General features: G+C 52.1%; 2 protein-coding genes and 1 long non-coding RNA gene across 3 annotated transcripts in view; all 3 read right to left on the bottom strand.

Moving 5' to 3' along the window:
• Window positions 1–2,928: 2,928 nt before the first annotated feature.
• LOC311611216 lies at window positions 2,929–5,535 on the bottom strand. The gene is made up of 2 exons (XR_014793090.1): window positions 5,401–5,535; window positions 2,929–5,132 (listed from the first exon to the last, which is right to left on the bottom strand). It is a non-coding gene; the product is annotated as an uncharacterized lncRNA (long non-coding RNA).
• A 13-nt stretch (window positions 5,536–5,548) lies between these two features.
• On the bottom strand, window positions 5,549–7,376 carry CDK5R1 (cyclin dependent kinase 5 regulatory subunit 1). Its single transcript, XM_084863127.1, has 2 exons — window positions 6,985–7,376; window positions 5,549–6,738 (listed from the first exon to the last, which is right to left on the bottom strand). Exon 2 carries the CDS (start codon window positions 6,629–6,631, stop codon window positions 5,699–5,701), a length of 933 nt encoding a protein of 310 aa, XP_084719253.1. The 5' UTR covers window positions 6,632–6,738; window positions 6,985–7,376; the 3' UTR covers window positions 5,549–5,698.
• Window positions 7,377–10,891: 3,515 nt separating this feature from the next.
• PSMD11 (proteasome 26S subunit, non-ATPase 11) overlaps window positions 10,892–21,079 on the bottom strand; it is a 33,548-nt gene continuing 23,360 nt past the window's right edge. Inside the window, exons 7-14 of the mRNA XM_084862770.1 lie at window positions 19,401–19,545; window positions 18,556–18,616; window positions 15,718–15,780; window positions 13,864–13,989; window positions 13,225–13,260; window positions 12,916–12,967; window positions 12,466–12,608; window positions 10,892–12,356 (exon numbers count right to left, since the gene is read on the bottom strand). Of these exons, the coding sequence (XP_084718896.1) occupies window positions 12,466–12,608; window positions 12,916–12,967; window positions 13,225–13,260; window positions 13,864–13,989; window positions 15,718–15,780; window positions 18,556–18,616; window positions 19,401–19,545 (626 nt within the window). The 3' untranslated portion in view covers window positions 10,892–12,356. The remainder of the gene's footprint in view (window positions 12,357–12,465; window positions 12,609–12,915; window positions 12,968–13,224; window positions 13,261–13,863; window positions 13,990–15,717; window positions 15,781–18,555; window positions 18,617–19,400; window positions 19,546–21,079) is intronic.

Below are 21,079 nucleotides of genomic sequence, written 5' to 3'. Positions count from 1 at the left end.
TCCTCTAATAAGTGGAAGAATAGGTTTGAACTCAAAAAGTCTGCTTATTGTGCCTGAATGCTTAACCACTAATCCTATACTCCCTATTTAATGAAGGCAAAAATAATAATAATAATCTGGCCACTCAGTTTATACCCTATATAATAAAAGGCTAATATGTAAATTGTCCCCTCGATCAGGAGTTTGACCAGCAGGCAGGCCAGCCAACCACCCATGTCCCCTTCCCCTGGCCAGGCTGGCCACACCCCAACCATACACAAATTCATGCACTGGGTCTCTAATATCTACACTAATAAAAGAGAAACATGCAAATTAACCATCACTCTACTAGCCAAGCCACACCACCATCAGGAGCGAGTATGCAAATTAATCCAACCAAGATGGCGGCCAGCCACGGAGCTGGAGCAAGCAAGAGGCTTGGGTTGTCCTGGCAATGGAGGAACCAAGCTTCCCGCCTGCCCTGGAGGCTCTGGCCTCTGCTCAAGGCTACAAAATTTCAATTATAGGAGATAACTAAATCCTGGATACTTGATTCCAGCTGGCCCTGGCCTCCACTCAAGGAGGCATGAAAAAAAAGAAAGAAAAAAAGGAGGGGCTGGGATCTTGGAGGTGATCAGGCCAGGATGGAACAGCAGGGGCCTTTGGGGATGAGCAGGCTGTCAGTGGCGGTCATTGGGACAGTGGAGGGGGCAGTTTGAAGTGAGCATGTCAGCGAGGTGGGGGTTAGGGGAGGCAGGGAGTTGGGGGTGAGCAGGCCAGTGGGGAGGGAAGGTGGGGGTGAGCAGGCCAGCACAGGGGGAACTAGGGGTGATCAGGCTGGGGGGGGGGGGCAGTTGTGGAGGAGCAGGCCAGCAGGCAGAGTGGTTAGGGGCAATCAGGCAGGTAGGCAGGCAGGCAGGTGAGTGGCTGGAGCCAGCAGTTCAGGATTGTGAAAGGGATGTCCAACTGCTGGTCTAGGCCTGATCCCTGTAAACCAGCATAGGACATCCTTCGAGGGGTGCCAGATTGGAGAGGGTGCAGGCTGGGCTGAGGAACACCCCCCGTCTAGTATGAGTGTGTGTGTGTGTGTGTGTGTGTGTGTGTGTGTGTGTGTGTATGTATATGTATATACACACACAGAGTGGCCAGATTATTATGCATTCAAAGATCATAATAATCTGGCCACTCAATGGGGGGATATATATATATATATATATATATATATATATATATATATATATCATGGTGAGAAGAAAGCAGCGGAAATAAGTAATGGGGAGAAGGCAGTGGAGTTCAATCCACTTTCTTGCGCCATTTTGAGGCCTGATGGCTGACTCCAAGTTCAATGCTTTTGATTTCCTTCAATGCAATCAGTGTATTTTTACTGAAACGGAAGCACACATTGATGCAGGAAAGGCTCGGGTTCTTAAGGCTGCAGCCTGGGGAGGGGTCCCAGGCTGGCTGGCTGGGGTGGCAGGACGACAGGTGAGAGAAACCAGGACTTCTTAGTGTAGGGGCAGCTGCAGGCCCTGCAGCCACAGGAGGCCACCCCGTCATCACAGAAAAGAACTCACGGTGCAGGCCACGGGGGACGCACTCGGGAAAGCCAGTGGCCCTCACCACGAGGCTGACACCCCCCCCAAGTTGCAACCTGAGCAGAACAGCCTTCCTGGTGCCCAGGGGCAGCTGCAAACCACAGGCGCAGGCAGGGCCTGGACAGGACGGGCCCACCCCCTGGTCCCCGTGGGAGGCTTGGGCTGGGAGCATGAGTGGACAGAGACCACTGACAACACAGGCATCTCTCGTTTTATTGCCTCTGGCAACACAGGCCTCCCTCGTTTTATTGTGCATGCTTTATCGTGCTCACAGATGCTGCATTTTTTAAAAATATATTTTATTGATTTTTTTACAGAGAGGAAGAGAGAGGGATAGAGTCAGAAACATCAATGAGAGAGAATCATCAACCAGCTGTCTCCTGCACACCCCCCACTGGGGATGTGCCCATAATCAAGGTACATGCCCTTGACCAGAATCGAACCCGGGACCCTTCAGTCCGAAGGCCAATGCTCTGTCCGCTGAGCCAAACCAGTTTCAGCAGATGCTGCATTTTTTTTTTTTAATATATTTTATTGATTTTTCACAGAGAGGAAGGGAGAGAGATAGAGAACCAGAAACGTCGATGAGAGAGTAACATCGACCAGCTGCCTCTCGCACAACCCCCACTGGGGATGTGCCCGCAACCAAGGCACATGCCCTTGACCGGAATTGAACCCGGGACCCCTCAGTCTGCAGACCGACGCTCCACCGAGCCAAACCGGTCTTGGCAGATGCTGCATTTTTAACTAACGGGAGGCAAGACCCTCCACCAGCAAAAAGATGACGGCTCGCTTTATTGCAACGCTCCCTTGATGGATGGTGGTCTGGGACCGAACCACAGTACCTCCGAGGTGTGCCTGTCCAAGCAGAGGGGACTCACCCCGGCACAATTTCGGGCTCATGGGAAGTCCCAAGGCTGGGCCACATGGACACCACTCCTCCCGCTGGCCTGGGTGCCTCTGGGCAGGGAGTGGGTGCTGAACAGAGCCAGGCCCACAACACAAGGGGCTGCAGCCTTGGAGCCAAGCTCCACACCTGGGCCCCTGCAGGACCACGCAGCCAGCGGTCCCCAGGCCGGGCCTGGGCCTGACCAAGCCAAGGGAGCTGCTCCGGCCCCACTCAGCAGCTGCACCCGAATGGACTTAACCTGTGCTTCCTTCTAATCACCTTACCGGCCACGTGCTCGGCTGGTTAAGCTTCTCCCCTAACCCGGCCCCTCCCGTCTCCCGCCGCCCCGCCCCTCCCTCCCTCCCCCACAACACAAATCCAATTATATTCCGAGTGCAGGAATCGTTTATAAAAAGCCGCCTGGCCTGCTCATGACTGATGTGCTCACGAAAGAGGTCTCTGTAATGGATGGTCAGTGCATTTTATTTCATCAGCACGGTACAAAAATAAATAAAAATAAGGGGAGGGGAATTAAATTACAGCCAAACTGAGCTTCATGACCTTGTCAGGTTATAAACCACACATACTTACAAACACACTACACATACATACAGAATGAGACAAATATAAATTAATATCAACAATACCCACAGTTTGGTCAAAGGATAGCTACAGAAGAAAATTGCACTAAAAAAAACAAACCAACATACATCGCACGTCGCGTAATTAGCAGTTTCAAATATACAGCTATGAAAAGATTCCGAGTGGGAAAAAAAAATGGCACGTTTTTCTTTTCATTGCAAGTGTAACAACTGTTGAAACGCAACTAACCCCTAATAACTGCATGGAAAGAATATATCAACCCTTCAGAGCTTTACAAGAGAAAGAGAAAAAACCAAATCCTGAACCGTTATCCCTGTGACTTGTTCTGTGCACGGGTGTAAATTTCACAGCCATCTGCTCTAAGATTATTTTTTCTTAAGACACAAAAATGCTCCTGGTCGGCATGCACAATATCACTGTAAAAGCAACAATGAAAGAATAAAGGGGGGGTGGTGGTGGTGGTTGTTTTTTTTTTTTTTGTCGGTTAGTTTTTTTTTCTGTTTTTTTTGTTTTTGTTTTTATGTTGTTCTAAAAGTAGTCTTCATAGCAGCATGTCAGCATGTCAAACGGGCTCACTGCTTGCACACTCGCGTGTACCGGTTCCTTTACACAATACTGATGGCCAGTGCGGAGGGAGGAGGGCGCCAGGCGTTCGCACGGAGGGAGCCAGAGTCATGTCCTTAGTCCCCAGCCGCTCCTGGGCTCCGCGCCTCCTCCAGAACGTCAAAATAAATAAATACGGAGAGAGAGAAGGAAACGGGCAGAACGGGGATCCTGTGGGTGTGACAGTCTCAGGCCGGGTCCGGCCAGCGGCCGGCCCAAAGAGCAACGGCAAACACGGCCCCTCCTTCTGGAGACGCGGCATCGAACCACCCTCTTCCGTGCCCCGGGCCGCCTACCTCAGCTCACACGTGGCAGCAGGGTCTGCGCAGAAAGGCCGGCGACACCTCCGGCGGAGAAGAGAGGTCCCTAAGCGTTGCAGGGAGGCCTGTGCCTGCGGCCGCAGCATCAGCTCCTCCCGAGGCCCCGGAGGGACGGCTGGGCCGGGCGTGGGCCTCGGGCGCAGCTGGGGCCAATGCTGCCCTGCGGATGGATCTGCCCTCGGAGGGCTGGCCGGGGCCGCGGGCTCTGAAGGCCGGACCTCAATTTCACAGCTTGCTCTCTTTAACGGGATTTTCAGTAGTGCTTGTGCTGAGATGGCAGCCACCTGGGACCTAGTCCTATGGGACACGAGCCTCGCCCGCCCCCCCCCCCACCACCACCCTCTCCCCCATTCCAGCGCTCCCTGAGGCGCTGGGAAGAGCGAATTCTCTGGAGCCTCCACACTGCTCTTTGTTCCCCAAAGCCAGGGTGACGGGCCATGCAGGAAGACTCGGTCCCTTCTCTTGGTCCTCTCCCCAGTCCCAAGCCACCAATCTGGGAGAATTAGAAAGAAAACGGATTAAGTACATAGCCTGTGTGTTTCACAGCCACGCACGTGGGAGCCAAAGCCAGCAGCAGCTGCGAGCCATCGGCTGTAGAGTCGGCAGGCGCACAAAGCAACCGCGAGTGCTACCCCGGCCTGTCATTGTCTCTGAGATCCAGCTGTCTCCCCGGGCCCTGCGGGGCCCGGCTCCGTCTTCAGGAGAAACCGAACCGCCTGGGAACAGCCTCAAAGGAAAAGGGGTGGGAGTGGGGGGTGGGAGCACACCGTGACCAGCCCCCAGGCCCCAGCTCTGCAGAATGGCCTGTGCACCGGCAAGCAGAGGCCTCAGCCCTCAGGGGGGCTCTGGCTTGGTCTCGGCCTGGCACCCCACCTGCCCGGAGGCGGGCGGGCGGCCTGGGCACCGGCAGCCGTCCCGGCCTCCGCCGCGGGGTGACTAAGCGGCATGACCCACGTGAGACGCTCACCCGGGAAAGGAGTGGCCCCAGCGCCACCCGCCTCGTGAGCTGGGACCCAAAATCCAAGAATCTCATGAGTCAACTGGCTCGTGAACCAATGCTGCCTGCATGGCCGGGAGCAGGGGACAAGGGGGCGCTGAGGAGCAAGCTCCGTGTCTCCACGAAAGCAAAGAAAGCCCTTCTCCCTAAAAAAGAAAAAGAGCGAACGAGGGTTGTGCACGGCCAAACCACGGGACACAACCTTTGCACCGGGCTGGCTTCTCCGAGACAGAAGAGGCACACAGCTTGCCTCACAACCCCACGTGCGGCTCCGTCAGGATGGCTGCCCCAGGGGCCTCTGGGAGAACGGACCACCCAAAACAGGAGCCAGAAAAGGGCCCCCCAACTTAGAGGCGCCAGATGCTCCCTGGGTCGGCGGGCCAGAGGCCGCTCTCCAGCCACCGCCAGCCTCACCTGCCCAGGTCCCGCAAGGGCGCAGGCGACAGAGGCAAGTCAGTCCTTGGAATCCCCCCAAAGTCGGAGGCCGGGGACCCGGGTGGCTCTGAATACATCTTCTTCCGGGTTTTGCACAGGGTCCAGCAGGAGCTCCAAGGCGCCCAGAGTTCCCGGCGGGGCTGACGACGGTGGGCCGGGACCGGCCCTCGGTGGCTTTGCTAGACACACACTGTACATAAAATCTGACGTGTTTAATAATAAATCTTTTAAAAACGGGATTGAATCCTGGAGGCGCGGTGCGTGCACGCCCCGAGGCTCACCGGTCCAGGCCGAGGAGCAGCCGCTTCTTGTCCTCCTGGCCGCTCTCGTTCTTCAGGTCGGAGAACACCTGCGTGAAGTAGTGCGGGTCGGCGTTGATCTGCAGCATCTTGGCGCTCATGAGGTTGATGACGGAGAGGCAGCGGTCCCAGAAGGCCTCCTTGCAGCTCTCCACCAGGAAGGGCTTGAGCGGGTAGGAGATCTCGTTGCCCATGTAGGAGTAGGAGAGGTACAGGCAGGTGAGCAGCACGGCCTGGAGCTCGTGGTCCGAGCCCACCTCGGAGGAGATGACGTCCCTGCAGAGCATGTAGAGGAAGACCACGTTGGCCGGCGTGATGAAGCCCTGGTCCTGCCAGCCCTGCAGGAGCAGCGAGCGGTCCACGCTGCGCAGCCAGAGCACGGGGTCCGTGGGGGACAGGTGCTTGAGGCGGTAGCACCGGCGGCACAGGAACTCGCCCAGGCAGCGCAGCAGCTCGCTGGTGGACGCCTGGACGATGACCCGCTTGGGGGTCCCCGCGGAGGTGATGGCAGGGGGGTGCGGGGCCTTCTTGACGGAGGAGGAGGAGGAGAGCCCGGTCTGCGAGCCCGAGAGCTGGCTGGCGGGGGGCGCGGGCGGCTGGGCCGGCGGGGGCTGCGCGAAGGTGGACAGGTTGGCACACGACAGCGACTTCTTCAGGTTCTCATTGTTGAGGTGCGTGATGTTGTTCTGGTAGTTGCCGTTGGGCTGCACCTTCTTGGAGTTGTTCTTCTTGGCCGACACGGCCACGATCCTCTTCCAGGGCAGCACGGAGATGAGGGAGTGCCGCTTCAGGCTCTTGTCCTTGGCGTTCTTGCTGTTCTGCACGGCCGTGTAGTGGCCCACCGTGGCCGCGCCATCCTCGAACAGCGTGGCCTTGCGGTAGCTGGGGGACAGGGACAGCACGGTGCCCATGGTTCCGCCGCCGCGCGCCCGGACCGCCGGCCGCGGGGGATCAGCTCACCGCGCCCCGGGGAGGAGGCGGGGGCGCTCCCGGGGGCGCAGCTGCCCTGCGGATGGATCTGCGTGGAAAACAAGATGGTTCTCAGCACCCGGCGCTCCGCCGCCCCTGCCTCGCGGCTCCCGACCCCCGGCTCCACCACAGCCTCCCGCGGCCCCGCGGCCCCGCCCGCGCCGCAGCCCGGCCGCCTCCACTGCGGCACCCCGCCCGCCGCGGCCCCGCGCTCCAGATGCCGCCGCGGGAGGGGACCCCGCCTCGACCCCGCGCGCAGCCTCGGCCCCGGCCCCCGGGCGGAGCGCAGGCTTACCCGCGGGCGGCGGCTCCTCGCTCCGCGCCCTCCGCACTGCGCGCCGCGGTCGGTCCCGGCGCTGCGCCCGGCGGGGCTCGGCGGGGCTCGCGCTCGGCGGCGGCGGCTCCGGAGCTTCTGTCCAAGGTTCTGCAGCCGCGGCCCCGCCCTCCTCGCCGCCGCGCGCCCGCTCCGCGCCGGCCCGCGCGCCTCCGCCGTCTCCCCTCGAGAGCGCGCGCTCCCGCGCCGGCGCGGTGGGGCCGGTGTTGCCCGGGAGCCGCCGCCGCGTCCTCAGCACCAGCGGCGCGCGGGGCCGGCGGGGCCGCGGCCGCGAACCCGAGGCGCCTCCGCTCACCGCGCCCGGCGAGGACGCGGACTCGGCGGCGGCGCGACTCGCAGCGCCGTTACCGCCAGCCCCGGGGGCGTCCCCTCCCGCACAGCTCCCGCCCGCCCCGCGCCGCCCGCCGTTCTAGCAGCAACAGCAGCGGCGGCCGCCTGAGTCCCGGCGCCCCGCGCAGCCGAGCTCGGCCGGGGGAGCGGCGGGCGGGGCGGACGGGGTGGGGCGAGGACGGACCCGCCCGCCGCGCCGCCCAGACACGTGCTGCCTTTGTTCCCGCCGCGGCGCCGGCAGCTGCGGGCCTTGGGGACGCTCCCCGCCTCGTCTCCGCCCTGGCGACCTGGGGCCTGCCCTGGCGGAGGGAGGCCGCCACCCGAGCCGCACGAGAAGCCGTCCCCGGAGGCCGGGGCCCCGAGCTCCCTCCTTCCATGTAACACCCTCCTTCCCCGGGAAAGGATGTGGGAGGAACGCAGAGCCATGGCAGAGGCCGCCTGAGTGCCACGCGCATCTCAAGCGGACTGCCCGCTGCTTTTATTTCCTTCCCTTCGGGGCCTCTGTTCGGTCACCCCAGGTACATGCTCACGGCCCGAGCGGGTCTTTTTAGAAATCCGGGCTGAGGTGGAGGCAGCTCCAGGCTGTTCCACACCACACCTGTGACAGGTCCCCGAGGCCGCTGGCTTGGCCCTTGCCCCAAAGATGAGCCAATACTAAGCCCATCACATATGTGACCTCGAATTTCCCCGCCTCCTTATCTCTCACAGTAAAAACAGAAGCAGCTACTTCTCCGACCAGCCTCTGAGCATAATCTGAAGATTTGGTGAAGGTAAAAAAATTCAATCCTGAATGAAATTCTGGTTCTAATAAGAACTGTTACCTTCACAGGCAAGAATCCAGATCCTTTCTTTGTTGCTCTTATAGTTTGGTTCTGGAGACTGATTTAGATTTGACCACAAACCTGGGAAACATATCTTATTCAAATTACCACCTCTGGACCCAGTGATGGGGAAGTGGCCGTACAGAAAGGAGGATATCCAGTTCCCTGATGGCCAGCACACCAGGCTGTCCACCTGCGCCAGCCCTAAGGACTGCCTTAAGCAGGACAGAAATCTGGCATCCTTAGAACAATGCCGCATCAGAAAGGGCTGGAATTCGCTATGTGCTACCCAGAGACCTCTCTCAATAGTGGCAATTGAATGCTTACGGAGCATGACGACTCTACCGCAGAAAATGCCTTGCTGTGTGCCGAGGGCTACTTCTCCCACAGCCCTTCAGAGACATCCACGGAAGCTGCCAGCTTAGCTCAGTCTGAAGGCAGGCCCATAGCTCAGTGTGCCCCTCCCTCTGAATGTCCCAGTGCACAACTCCCACCTGCTTTTCCAATGGAAGTCTCTTCAACCCTCTTCTATAGTCAGAAGCTCTCAGACAAGCTTCCGGTCCTCTGGCACTGACTCTCCCCAGTGACTCACCCGAAGCTGGACCAGCCTCGTCACCTCCACCCTCAGGAAGAAACCGAGGTGGCCCACGTCCACACTGCCTTTTCTGTATGTCAGGTCCCCCTCAGATTCCGGTGTGAAGCAAAGGTTAAATGGTTCTCGTTTCCCAGAAGATGCCAGAATTATAAGGCTGTAACCCCCCTCAGACCCATCAGAATCCACCCTGTTACCTGTCTCTACAGATTTAATTCTAGCGATTCCAGTTAATCGTGGCAGTACCGAGCTCCCACACACTCCCTTTTCCAAACCAAGGAAGAATGCATGCATTTGCCTGGCCCATTTCCAGCCTGGCCACACTCCGTTCTTTTGCCTTTGTCCAGCACCTTCAAAAAGAGCCCCTGGCAGTATGACCCCAGCCTCCTCCCACTTGTCAAAGACAGTCATATTTGCAGCAGGCACAGCATGAATGGGGTAGTGTCGCCAGCCCACCTGCTCTTGTGACCGAGGGGAGAGGCTGCCCGGAGCCCGTCCAGTCAAGCTCTGCCTCCCTCAAGGCACACCGCTCCGCTGCTCACTCAACCCACCACCACCACCACGCTTCTGTCACCGCTCCAACCGCGAGGTAAGGAAGGAAGGGCAGTAATCTGCCAGAAATGGCAGACGCAGCTGAATGATGCAGAGCTTTCTTCCAGAGAACTGCAGGGAAGATCTCCAAATCCCACCCCCATCCATCAGCCCATCTGTCCTATAGCCTATCTCTAGCGGCCCTGCCGCGGGGCCGGCCTGCTTGGCATCTGCACCGCTGAGCTGGGCTGCCGGGTATCACAGGAGAGTCCCTGCCCTCCACATGCCCCTTTCTCGTATCGCCCCTAGGGAGGCCAAGGACCTAGCCGGCTGGCTTCCAGAGGCTCCGAATAAAGCCGGCTACCCCTGAGGAAGTGCTTTGTTCTTCCAGGGATCTCACAGCAGCCCCTAGCGGCCCTTCTGGGCAGCACAGGTTACATAACCGGCATCGCCTGCTGGAGTCAGGCCTCACTCAGCTTTTGCTCCCAGCACCATCAGATCTCATTCACACAAGCAAGCCTGGCACCAGGAAGACTGGTGCCGGGAAGGGTCCCAGGTGAGCGAGCGGGCCCAGTCCACCCTCTCAACTGTGCCGAGATGCAGCTGATTTGAGGCTGGATGGGAAGCAGTGCCGAGTCTAGAGCAGCACTGTCCACACACAAATGTAACGCAAGCCACAAATGCAAGCCACATAGGTCATTTTCTAATAGCCATATTAAAAGAGTAGAAAGAAACGGGTGAATTTTAATAATATATTTTATTTACCCAATAATGCTCAAAATATTCCAGCATATAAAAAGGTTGAGCTATTTTACATTCTTTTCATGCTACGTCTTCAAAGCCAGGCTTGATTTACATGTGCAGTGAGTGCATCGCAACTCAGACCAGCCCCGTTTCAGGAGCTCCACAGCCACGTGGCACGTGGTCCCTTGACGCGACCTGCAAAGGGGGCAGGTGACAGGCTGCTGCCAGTCGGGGCTGCCCCGAGGCATGGGAAACCCTCCCCTATGTTCCAGCTCTGAAGATACCTTTGGGATCTTTTTAAAGTTCTTTATTGAAGCAAAACTCTTCCTGCAAGTAAAACTAGAGACACAACACTAAAAACTGAGCAGAGCCACTGCTCACACAGAAGCGGAGTTGGCAGCTAGAGCTCCCCTCCCTCCCAGGGCCCAAGCCCTCAGGACCATCCCCGGTCTGAGTGTGAGAGACAATCACCGCTCTTGAAAATTCCAAATGGAAACAAAACCACGAGTGTCAGGCCTCTCCGGGCACTTGCATTTCCATGACTTCATAGAACCTTCAAACCAGTTACCCACCACGGAAACGCCATCCGCATCAGGCAGAGGAAGTAGGCTCAGAGGATATTACATATACACACCCAACCCCGTGTCCCCGTGCCTTGGAAAACAGGTACCTGAGCACCATTCCCCATTTCAGGCCTCATAGACGAACTCCCTTACCCAGAGCCCTCAGCGCAGCACCCGTCTACGGGGCTCCCAGGAAGCAGCGGAGCCAGTGCACCTGTGGCCAGTCAGAGGGCTCCACAGAGCTGCCTGCATTCGCCGGGAGCCCTCCAGCACTCAAGAAAAGACACTTTTGAAAAAAAAATTGTTTTTATTGGAACTCATCTGAACATCAGATATACCTGGTGTTGGTTAGCAAGAACCGTTTGTACATTTGATATTGATGGTGCCAAAACCAAAACAGTGACTGGACATGATGGGGAGAGATGTTGAGAATAAAAACCTGATTTTGGAGAGGAAAATAAGAGCCAGTCAGATTCAGTGAGGATGCAAAACCTGGTACAACAAAATCCTTTTACAAAATATAAATTTATTACGAAAACCTGGAAGGATCATCTGAGAAAGGGAAAGAAAGACAAAAGGAGGCCAGCAGGAAGGAGAGGGAGGAAGAAGACAAGAGCTGAGGAGGAAGAGGGAGCTGAGCACCCAAGGCGCGAAGCTCACCTGCCAGTGGCATCCACTGTGTGACCTCGCCAGACAAAGCATGCGGTACCCAGGCTCCCCTCCCCCCGCTTTCCAGGTCTAAGAGAAAGGAAAGAGGCTTCCTGGGAAGGGCACATGAGGTTGCTCAAAAACCCAACAAAAATAAAAATAAACACACCCCATAGTCTCATTTCCGATGTTCACTGTTTAAAACGGAATACATCCATCGGCCAGCAGGAGAGGAGTAGGACAGGGGAGAAGCTGATGGATGTCGGACAGCCCGCCTTCCCGAGGGGGAAGGAGGAAGAGGAGACACGTGATGGTCTCCTGGCTGAGAGAGGGGAGAGAGAAGGGAGAGAGAGAGCAGAGGAGAGGGGCAATTAAAACACTGACGTCTAATCTAGTTTACTGTGTTAAAAAGAGCCACATGCACAGCAGGCCCCGCGAGGGCCCACATGCTCCCGTGTGGCCGTGGTGGACACTAGCTCCTGGCCTCGTCCCCTGTCCTTCCCAGGTCCGAGCGGAGCTGCTGCTGCTGCTGCTGGGGCGGTGGCAGGACCTTCAGCCAGTCTGCTGGAGCCTTTGTGGAGGGAAGGTGGGTGGACAGCCGTATGACAGGGGAAAGAACACCAAAATGCCTCATTTCAAAGAAAATAGCAGTCTATACACAGTTGTTTGTTTTGGTTCAGTACAAACAGAATAAAAAGTCGTTGCTTTGATGGTCAGGCAAACACCCAATTCTGAAGAGGAGAGGTGCCGCCAGCGGGTGGATTGGGAGCCCGGTGGCTGGCGGAGCGCCTGGCTTGGCAGCCCTCTCCCAGGAGGCAGAGAGCACAGCTTTAGGTAGTGTAAGCCTTTTCCTTTTATTTAGAATAATCTTTTTTTTCTTTTTCTTTTTTTTGTAAGCAATGTCCCCACTCCCAAGTTGGGCCAGTAAAGATTACATGAAAACTGGCACACCTATCAGCTGGAATACAGATGCACCAAATGAGGATTTAAAAACTTTCCGAGCGAAAAGTAGAACAAAAAGAAAAAAGAATCTCCTAGCATTTTCCCCAAAGGTTTCACTCTCCCGCCACACACACTCGCCAAAGGACCGCTACAGATCCAACTCTGTAAGAGAAGACAGAGCAGTGTCAATCCGGGGCCAAGAGCCACCGCGGGCTTTCAGTCTCGACAGGCAGAGGACAGAGCTGCCGCCGGTCCCGGAGCCAGCACTCACCTATGTCAGTTTCTTGGCTTTGTTGTAGAGAGAATCCACTACTTTACTCATGTTCTGAATTGTTTCCAGAGCAGCTTCATAAGTTTTATCTACTGGGGGTTCATCGAAAATAATCAAAACACCCTCCCCCTGGTCCAAGATCCCTGCAGGAAACACAAGGGCAACCATGGAAGAGAGGTAAGAGATGGGCTTAGACACAGCATTTCCGACACACCCGCTCCCCGGCTGCCTCATTTCTCCAGAAAGGAGAGGAAGCAGAACCCACCTCCCGGCTCCACTTAGGCATGTTTACTATGCACTCTCTCCCCAGGAGGATGAGGGGCAAGGATCCCCGGGAACTACCAAATAAAACAATGAAATTATCTTCTTTCTAGATAAACAAGAACATGATGCCTCTTCAACCATTTCATCCCCACCACCAGCCCCCCTGCCTATATGAGTGTTACTCACCATGGAATTTCTTGTCAAGGATCATCTGTGATAATTTCCTTTCCACATCGGCCTAAAATCAAAGCACTTGATTAAAGGAACCAATTTGCACTAGTCAGAGATCACACCGACATGAAAGACTTGTATAAAAGGAACTTAGGGAAGATGGACTGAGACAAAACAGCAACAAGGCAACTCCAGCTCTGAGCCCATGGTCCCATGCCCCACTGAGGAGCTTGGGAACCTTCCAACAAGGCCCACTGAGTGTACTGCCAGCCCCCACAAACCCCTTCCCCATCCCTACCCCAAGACAAGCTCAGGACTCCTTACCTTGGAGAGTTTGATGAGGCTAGATATGTGTTCAATCTAAAAGGAAAGGAAGAGAGACACCAACACTGCAAGTTTTACCTCTGTCTCTCATATAGGGGGTGGGGGTGGGGGTTGCTGAGTGTCCATAGGACCAAATTCCCTTGAGCCACGCTTAGGTCTCCCATCTGCCTTCATCACAGACAATAAACACACCCCTATCCCACACACTCAGAAAACATTCACCACATGGTGCTCACTACAAAAGCGAGGAGACTGCACTGAGTACAGGCAGTGGCATCTCAACCACCTCTGCCCTCAGCATCCCTCTCCTGGATTCTTGTTCCATCGAGAGTCCCAGGCCCTGGCCAGGTTGTTACAGTGTCGTCCCAATATGCCAAGGTTGCAGGTTCAATTCCCGGTCAGGGCACATAAAAGAATCAACCAGCGAATGCATAAGTGGAACAAGTAGATACTATTCTTTCTTTCTCAAAAATCAATAGATAAAATTTCTTTAAAAAAAGAGTCCCAATCTCTTGGTGGTCTCTGCTCACCAGGCACATCCTTGAAGTGAGTTCCTGTTGTGGACAGGTGTGGGGAAGGAGGGGCTGCCATGGGAATGCCTAGCCAGAGAGGGGCTCGAGTCCCCAGGAGGGTTCTTACCTGTACTCGGGAAAAAGGCTCAATGACTCGGATCAGATTCTGTTCCAGTAAGTTATCATACAACTTGGCCAAGTGGGTGTTGATGATTGGGTCATCCCGAAGCTCTGCCCGGTAATCTGTCAGGGCCTGCCAAAAGATTGGCACAGAGTTGCACTTGAAAGTCATACTATGCCTAGCTTCCTAAGTAGTATGCTGGCCCTTGCAATTGCATGGTTGACTGCAGTTCTGGAGGATTGGTGGGGATAAAAGAACAGTTATGGCAGAAGAAAAGGAACATCAAGAATTAAAGGATTTATATTAATATATATATATATATATATATATATATATATATATATATTTTTTTTTTTTTTTTAATTGATTTTGTACAGAGAGGAAGGGAGAGAGAGAGATAGAGAGTTAGAAACATCGATGAGAGAGAGTCATCGATCAGCTGCCTCTTGCACACCCCCTACTGGAGATATGCCTGCAACCAAGGTACATGCCCTTGACCGGAATCGAACCCGGGACCCTTCAATCTCCAAGCCGACGCTCTATCCATTGAGCCAAACCGGTTTCGGCAAGAATTAAAGGATTAAAAAAAAAAATTTTTTAAAGATGGAGCCACCCCAGGCACCATCTTTGTCTGAAAGCTCAAATCATGTAAACCCCAAGAGTGGCTCAGTTTGTAAGCCAAATTCTACACACACAATAGTCCCTAACATGTATATCCACAGAACAAATAGGAACTCCATGGGGAAAAAAGAACTCTCAGGTTAAGTAATAGAAAATGATGAATTCCAGAACTAGCTCTTGGAATTCTTCAAGGAACATCAATCAACACAGTACAGCCCTGCAGTTAGCGCCTTCCTAATTAAACATTGGGTTAGCCCTGGTGTTTCAGATATCTGCTCATAGGCCTTTTTTCCAAGGAACCCTAACAGAAGTGTTCTATCAAGCATCCTAAACTTTGGGATTAAAGGATGTAGACTGCATTCATATCTGTGATTTATTGACCTTTAGTAATAATCTGAGTATCCTAGCTCGTGTCAGCTTGCTATAAAGTGTTAAGGGAAGGAAAGAAATCATACAAAGTAAAGAACTAAATACCCTGCTGGTGTGACTCAGTGGTTGAGCATCAACCTATGAACCTGGAGGTCAAAGTTCAATTCCCAGTCAGGGCACATGCCCAAGTTGTGGCCTCAATCCCCAGTAGGGGCATGCAGGAGGGAATCGATAAATGGTTCTCTCTCATCACTGATGTTTCTCTCTCTCCCTCTCTGAAACCAATGAAAATATATATTATAAAATGTAACCACTGAGGAAAACTGGTTAGTAGTATCTATATATATAAAAACCTAAGTAACCGAATGACTAGCTGGTTGCTATGATGCACGCTGACTACCCGGGGGCAGACACTCAACGCAGGAGCTGCCCCCTGGTGGTCAGTGCGCTCCCACAGCAGGAGTGCTGCTCGGCTGACACCAGACCAAAGGCTCACGGGCCTCTCCCTCAGGCTCTCCCTCGGGCTCTCCCTCTCGGGCACTCCCCCTGGGTAGCAGGCACAGCAGGGCTGGGATGAGCAGGAGCACACCCAGTGCAGGCTTGACTAAGACAGTGGGCTGGAGCCTGACAAGATGGTGGGGAAAGGCCAGGCTGCAAAGGCGCAGAGATCCACTGATCCCCGCAGGCAAGGCCACGAGACCCTGCCAGTGCCTGAATCTGTGCACCAGGCCTCCACTATGGAATAATTTTGTACTATCTTTGCAACTTCTTATGAAATGATAATTATTTTAAAATAGTGTATGTTTTTTAAAAAGTGCTTAAATGCCCCTCTCTTCCACCTGTTCCCTACCAACCCAACACCATGCTTACCTTCTCAAAATCTGCGAGTGACCTGTTCTTGCTAGCCTGGGCCACACATTTTAATGCTTCTGTCTAAGAAGAAAGAGAAAAATAGTGAAAGCGATCTGTTCTGCACAACCCACATCCCACAACAAGTTTCATAAGCAGTATGCTGCATCCCAACAACTGGTTACAGGCCCACAACTGTTCTTGAGGCCTGAGAAGAAAAGCTACAATGAGACCCCTGAGGGAACTGTGGCTGTACCTGCAAAGTAAATCATCGGAAGGTTCTACACTCATGGTGGCCAGAGACTGGAGTCCCCAAAGCAGGCACCTGATGGAATTTTGGGGACCACCCAGAGACCCTAGTGCACATTCACCTGGCCCCTCCTGTTCCCCGAAGGCTGAGACATGGGGGCCCGGCACCATGCCTGCACCCACTCAATCCAGATCATAAAGGTGGAGGAAATCTCAGCCAACAAATGCCACCAACTGGCATGGCAGTCAAGCAGTTACAGGACCAAGTTCCAAGATCAAGTTCCTGCTGCCCCAATAGGTCCTTCATCACCAGTACTAGCACTTCACCACCAAAAGGCCCAACACATTTTTTGTTCTGTTTTGTTGATCCTCACCTGAGGATATTTTTTCCATGGATTTTTAGAAAGAATGGAATGAAGGGAGGGTATGTGCTCTTGATCAGAATGTGCTCTTGATCAGGAATCGAACCCAAGACCCTTCGATGCTGCAACCACTGAACCAAATCAGCCAGGGCTCCAACACCTTTTACCTGTAGGGCCTCCCTGTCCCCTGGGCTGCCCAAATAAACGCCCTGGGGAAACCAGGAAGGGAAACAAAAAGAATACCACTGTGTGCCAACCAGTTTCCCTTTGAGATCTGAGATAAATTAAAAATACTAGAAAACAGCAAGTTCCCGCCCCCCTAAAATAAACCCTGACACAGCATTCTCCGAAGATGACAAGTTAAAAGGGAAAATGACCAGAGAACTGATTTCTTTCCAAGACTCCCTATCCCTGTAACATCCCTGATTCCTTCCTTCCCACCTGATAAGACCTGTGTTTCATGAAGATTCATTCAGCTAGGTTTATTGGTGTGCAGACCAAAGTCTATTTTCATTAGGGTTGAGGCATCACGATTTTTACATATTACACTGCACATTAAAACCCCAGAGTGATGAAGGTACAATCAATGGTTCAGGGCACCTTCTAACCCAGAAGAAATCTACAACATTAATCTCTTTAGGAGAACGGTCTGACTCCTGCTCAAAAGCTGTCATCAAGGTACCCAGGACCAGGAGCTCCTCCTGTACCGGTTAAATGTACTTAAATAAGGATGGTGTGTCTTATACAGCAGACTTCAAAAACAGAGCAAAGGCTCGATTCCTGTGGCTCAGTTGGTTGGGTGTCATCCCATGAACCAGGAGGTTGCCAGTTCAATTCCCGGTCCAGTCACATGCTTGGACTGCAGGCTCAACCCGAGGCAGTAGATCAATGTCTGTCTGTCTGTCTGTCTGTCTCTCTCCCCCTCCCTTCCCTCCATCTTTCCCTCTCTCTATCCCTCCCTCCCCCACTCATCTCGCTAAAAATCAATAAAAATATATTTTTAAAAGATGGTGCAAAGTGTTCTCAGCATTTGTCCTAGAGACAGAAGAAATGTCCTAATGAGAAAAGCCTGGAACTTAGAGCCAAGATAACCCAAGTTCAAAGTCTGGCTCCACCACTACCAGTTAGTTACCTGACCTTGTTCTGGACACCTGATCTCTCTTGGCCCATTTCCTCAACTCTACTTCTAGATAATAACCAGTATTCACTTCAGCAATAACCAGTATTCTTTTGGTCGAAGTTAGAAGCTGATCTGAAACTTTTTCTGATAAAAAGCCAATCAGGGCCACTTGTGGAGAAGGAAGAAACCATCTTGTGGCCATTCCTCTAAAGACACAGTGAGAGAGCCATGTGCCTGTTGTTTGGAGACAAATGCACCTGAATCTACAAAGATTACTTTTACTTTAGTAATGACATTTAAACAAAATACAAAGAAGAGATGGTGAAGATATCTGAGACGTCATCTTTACACAGGTGTTACAGCTATTTAGGCACAAAAGGTATAATATTACAAAAAGAGCTACTGGCCCAGCCAGTGTGGCTTAGTGGTTAAGCGCCGACCCATGAACCAGGAGATCACGGTTCAATTGCCAATCAGGGCACATGCAGGGGTTGCAGGCTCGATACCCAGTAGAGGGTGTGCAGGAGGCAGCTGATCAATGAATGATTCTCTCTCATCATTGATGTTTCTATCTCTCCCGCTCCCTTCCTCTCTGAAATCAGTATATTTTTTAGGAAAAAAGAACTCTTCTAGCACCACATCCAAAACTCGGGACATGAGTGCAAGGTGCTAATATGAGAAGCACTCAGGTGAGTCATCAAAACCTAGTTTCTGCACCAAGCAATCTGATCTTCTTAAAGCACATGTATGTGCACCAGGCCTTAATGGGCTCAACTAGGAGAATTCAAGATTCCATATTCTGCACCTGTCAAATTTGCAAGTCAGGCTCAGATAAATTTCCTGGTCAAAGCTAAATACAACTTAACTCAATACAAATGCTAAAACTCACTCCTATAAGTCCTTCAAACCATCTGATGTCCAAAAGAGCACAAAACTCTGACTTTTTAGATCACAAATTTAACAGTATAAGAAATATACTGAATAGGCTTAAGGGACAGGGGTTGGGGAAGAGGGTAAAAATGTAGAATGGAGACTTGAAGAGCACTAGTCTCACCAAACATCATGTCTGACACAATATGCTGGCCTCAAGTAAGTAGAAATCAGAACTGCAGTCATGGTGTTCCCTACCTGCCTCCCTGCATACCGCAGTGCAAGTTTCCCGCTCACAAGAGCCTGGACATCTTCTGGGCTAAAAAAAAAAAAAAAAAAAAAAAAAAACATACTTGGTCAATAGCTCCAGGATATTATGCTGTAAGTATAGGCTTAGGCAAATTTCTTTTTCTCAGAATTCTATGGAGAATGAGCCCCACCCCGAACCCCATATGCCCCTCACATTGCAGAAGCCACTCTGAATTCATTGTTTATGTTTTTATTTCTCTCTCCTCCCCTCCTCTCTGAAATCAATAAAAATATCTTTATAAAATAAAGATCGAAAAAGAACCCCAGTGAGTTATCTCATTTACTACCCCAAAATGTGGATGAATTATGTATTATTCTTTATAAACATCTGTCATACTTCCTCTTGACCCCTTTTTCAAACTTCTCCCTAACCTCTTCCTTAATCTACCCCCTGTTTGTAAGTTATTTTCTGGCCCTCTGTCCAATTATTACTCTTTGGACAGAATAACTGCAGGATACTCCAAGGAGGTTTCCCATCTACTTCCAGCAGTCCCAGTCCCTGCCAAGCCATCTCTGGCACAGAGAAAACTTAGTTAAAAATCTGAATTCTGCCGAAGCCGGTTTGGATCAGTGGATAGAGCGTCGGCCTGGGGACTGAAAGGTCCCGAGTTCGATTCCGGTTAAGGGCATGTACATTGGTTGGGGGCACATCCCCAGTGGGGGGTGTGCAGGAGGCAGCTGGTCGATGTTTCTTTCTCATCAACGTTTCTAACTATCCCTCTCAATTCCTCTCTGTGTAAAATCAATAAAATTTATTTTTAAATTCTCATATCCCAGAGTTAATGTGCACCTACCTGTTGAGCATGATTTTGCACAACAACATGTACTTCAGAGAGGTGATGGCCTTGGGGCTATCAATGGAGTCATAACCCTCAAATGCCTCATAGAAATATGAGTATGCAGTTTTCCAGTCCTTCTCCTCTGCTGCGTGAATAATACCTAAGCATTGAAAAGGAAGGTGGAAGAACCACATGAGAACCATACAAGATCAGAGCTGGGAAGGGCCTCAGAAATCTATCCCAACCCCATCCACTTATTCCTGGGGTCAGGAAAGGATAAAGGACCTGTCCAAAGTCATTATCAGCTAGTGGCAAAGCTGGATTAGAACCCATGTCTTCCTCTGACTTCCCAGTTCAATGCCATCTTGCTAATATAAATTCTAAAGGAGTCAAGACCCAACTCGAGGAAGATCCTAAAGCCTGCATACTGTAACGTCTTCTCCATGCTTCTCACCCTTACTGCATGCCATCGTATCTTTTTGCAGCCACTAGGAAAAGGACACCCTTCATTACATCACTTTCATAAGTCAGGAAGTTGACCCAAACATCCCTGAATGACTAATTTTAATAATATTAACCAGTTCATTAAGATAGCTTTTCTAAGCTTGATATTTTTATATGTAAGCAGCTTTCATGGGGGAGAAAAAAATCCATTCTCTTATATCCTCATTTGAACTATTTCTCATTTATGGATGTCCTTTACCCCAGTTGTGAGTTGCAACAGGACATAGATTTCACATTATGCCAAATCCATGGGCTTACAGGCACAGTTAAGCAGTATTTATCTGACATAATATGAAAATGAGTTCTTTTTAGCTTGGGAGCACCTAAGTCCTGAGAGTCTATCTACATATTAGTTCTAACTCTGCCTCAGTCCCATCCATTGTTTACCACAGGGCTTTCCAACATTCTTCAAATCAAGGTACATGTAGTAGAACAGTGGTTGGCAAACTCATTAGTTAACAGAGCCAAATATCAACAGTACAAGGACTGAAATTTCTTTGGAGAGCCGAAAACCGACTTCTGTGCATGAGCCACAAAGTTTCAATCGCACTGTAGGTGCGCACCTGCACATGGTATTTTGTGGAAGAGCCACACTCAAGGGGCCAAAGAGCCACATGTGGCTCATGAGCCGCAGTTTGCAGACGACTGTAGTAGAAAGTATTCAGCACGCTGGAGTAAAAAGATGAAACTACTGACTTATGTCCCCAAGATATCAATGTTTCAGCACCCTTCTAACCTACCTATTCCATACCTGTGAGTCTGGCACCCCAGCTGGGAACTCCCCCAGCACTTGACCCTACCCAAACAGCCTTCCCCTCTGAGGCTAAAGGAATCAGATCCTCCTTCTACTACTTTAAACACAGAAAACCCACCCTTCTCTGGGGCCAAGGAGAACTCCCTAAAGAATGCCCAACAAACTATTAACCCTGCTAAAACTAAGTAAGACAAATCTCCATTTTCCCATACCTCCCAGTGCAGAGCTAGAGAGGAACAGATCAGACCCAAACTAAAATTAGTCAGGAAAAAAAAGTAAAATGTGCCCCTACCCCAAGATGGTATACGGTTTTCCCAAACACATTAGTAAATAGGGGCCACATTAGGATTATGAGCATCATGGTTGGTGTGGGTGTACTGTTTAAAAAGAACTAGACTGGCCAAAACCGGTTTGGTTCAGTGGATAGAGCGTCGGT

The sequence above is a fragment of the Pipistrellus hanaki genome (genome assembly GCF_964339955.1).
Source record: "Pipistrellus hanaki genome assembly, chromosome: 16".
In the NCBI taxonomy this organism is placed as follows: Eukaryota; Metazoa; Chordata; class Mammalia; order Chiroptera; family Vespertilionidae; genus Pipistrellus; species Pipistrellus hanaki.
The sequence above is the reverse complement of the archived record's forward strand: the minus strand, read 5'-3'. Positions and strand labels throughout refer to the sequence as shown.

What these genes read in the sequence shown, in the direction of transcription:
- CDK5R1 (XM_084863127.1), bottom strand. Translation starts at nt 6,631, where the DNA reads ATGGGCACCGTGCTGTCCCTGTCCCCCAGCTACCGCAAGGCCACGCTG.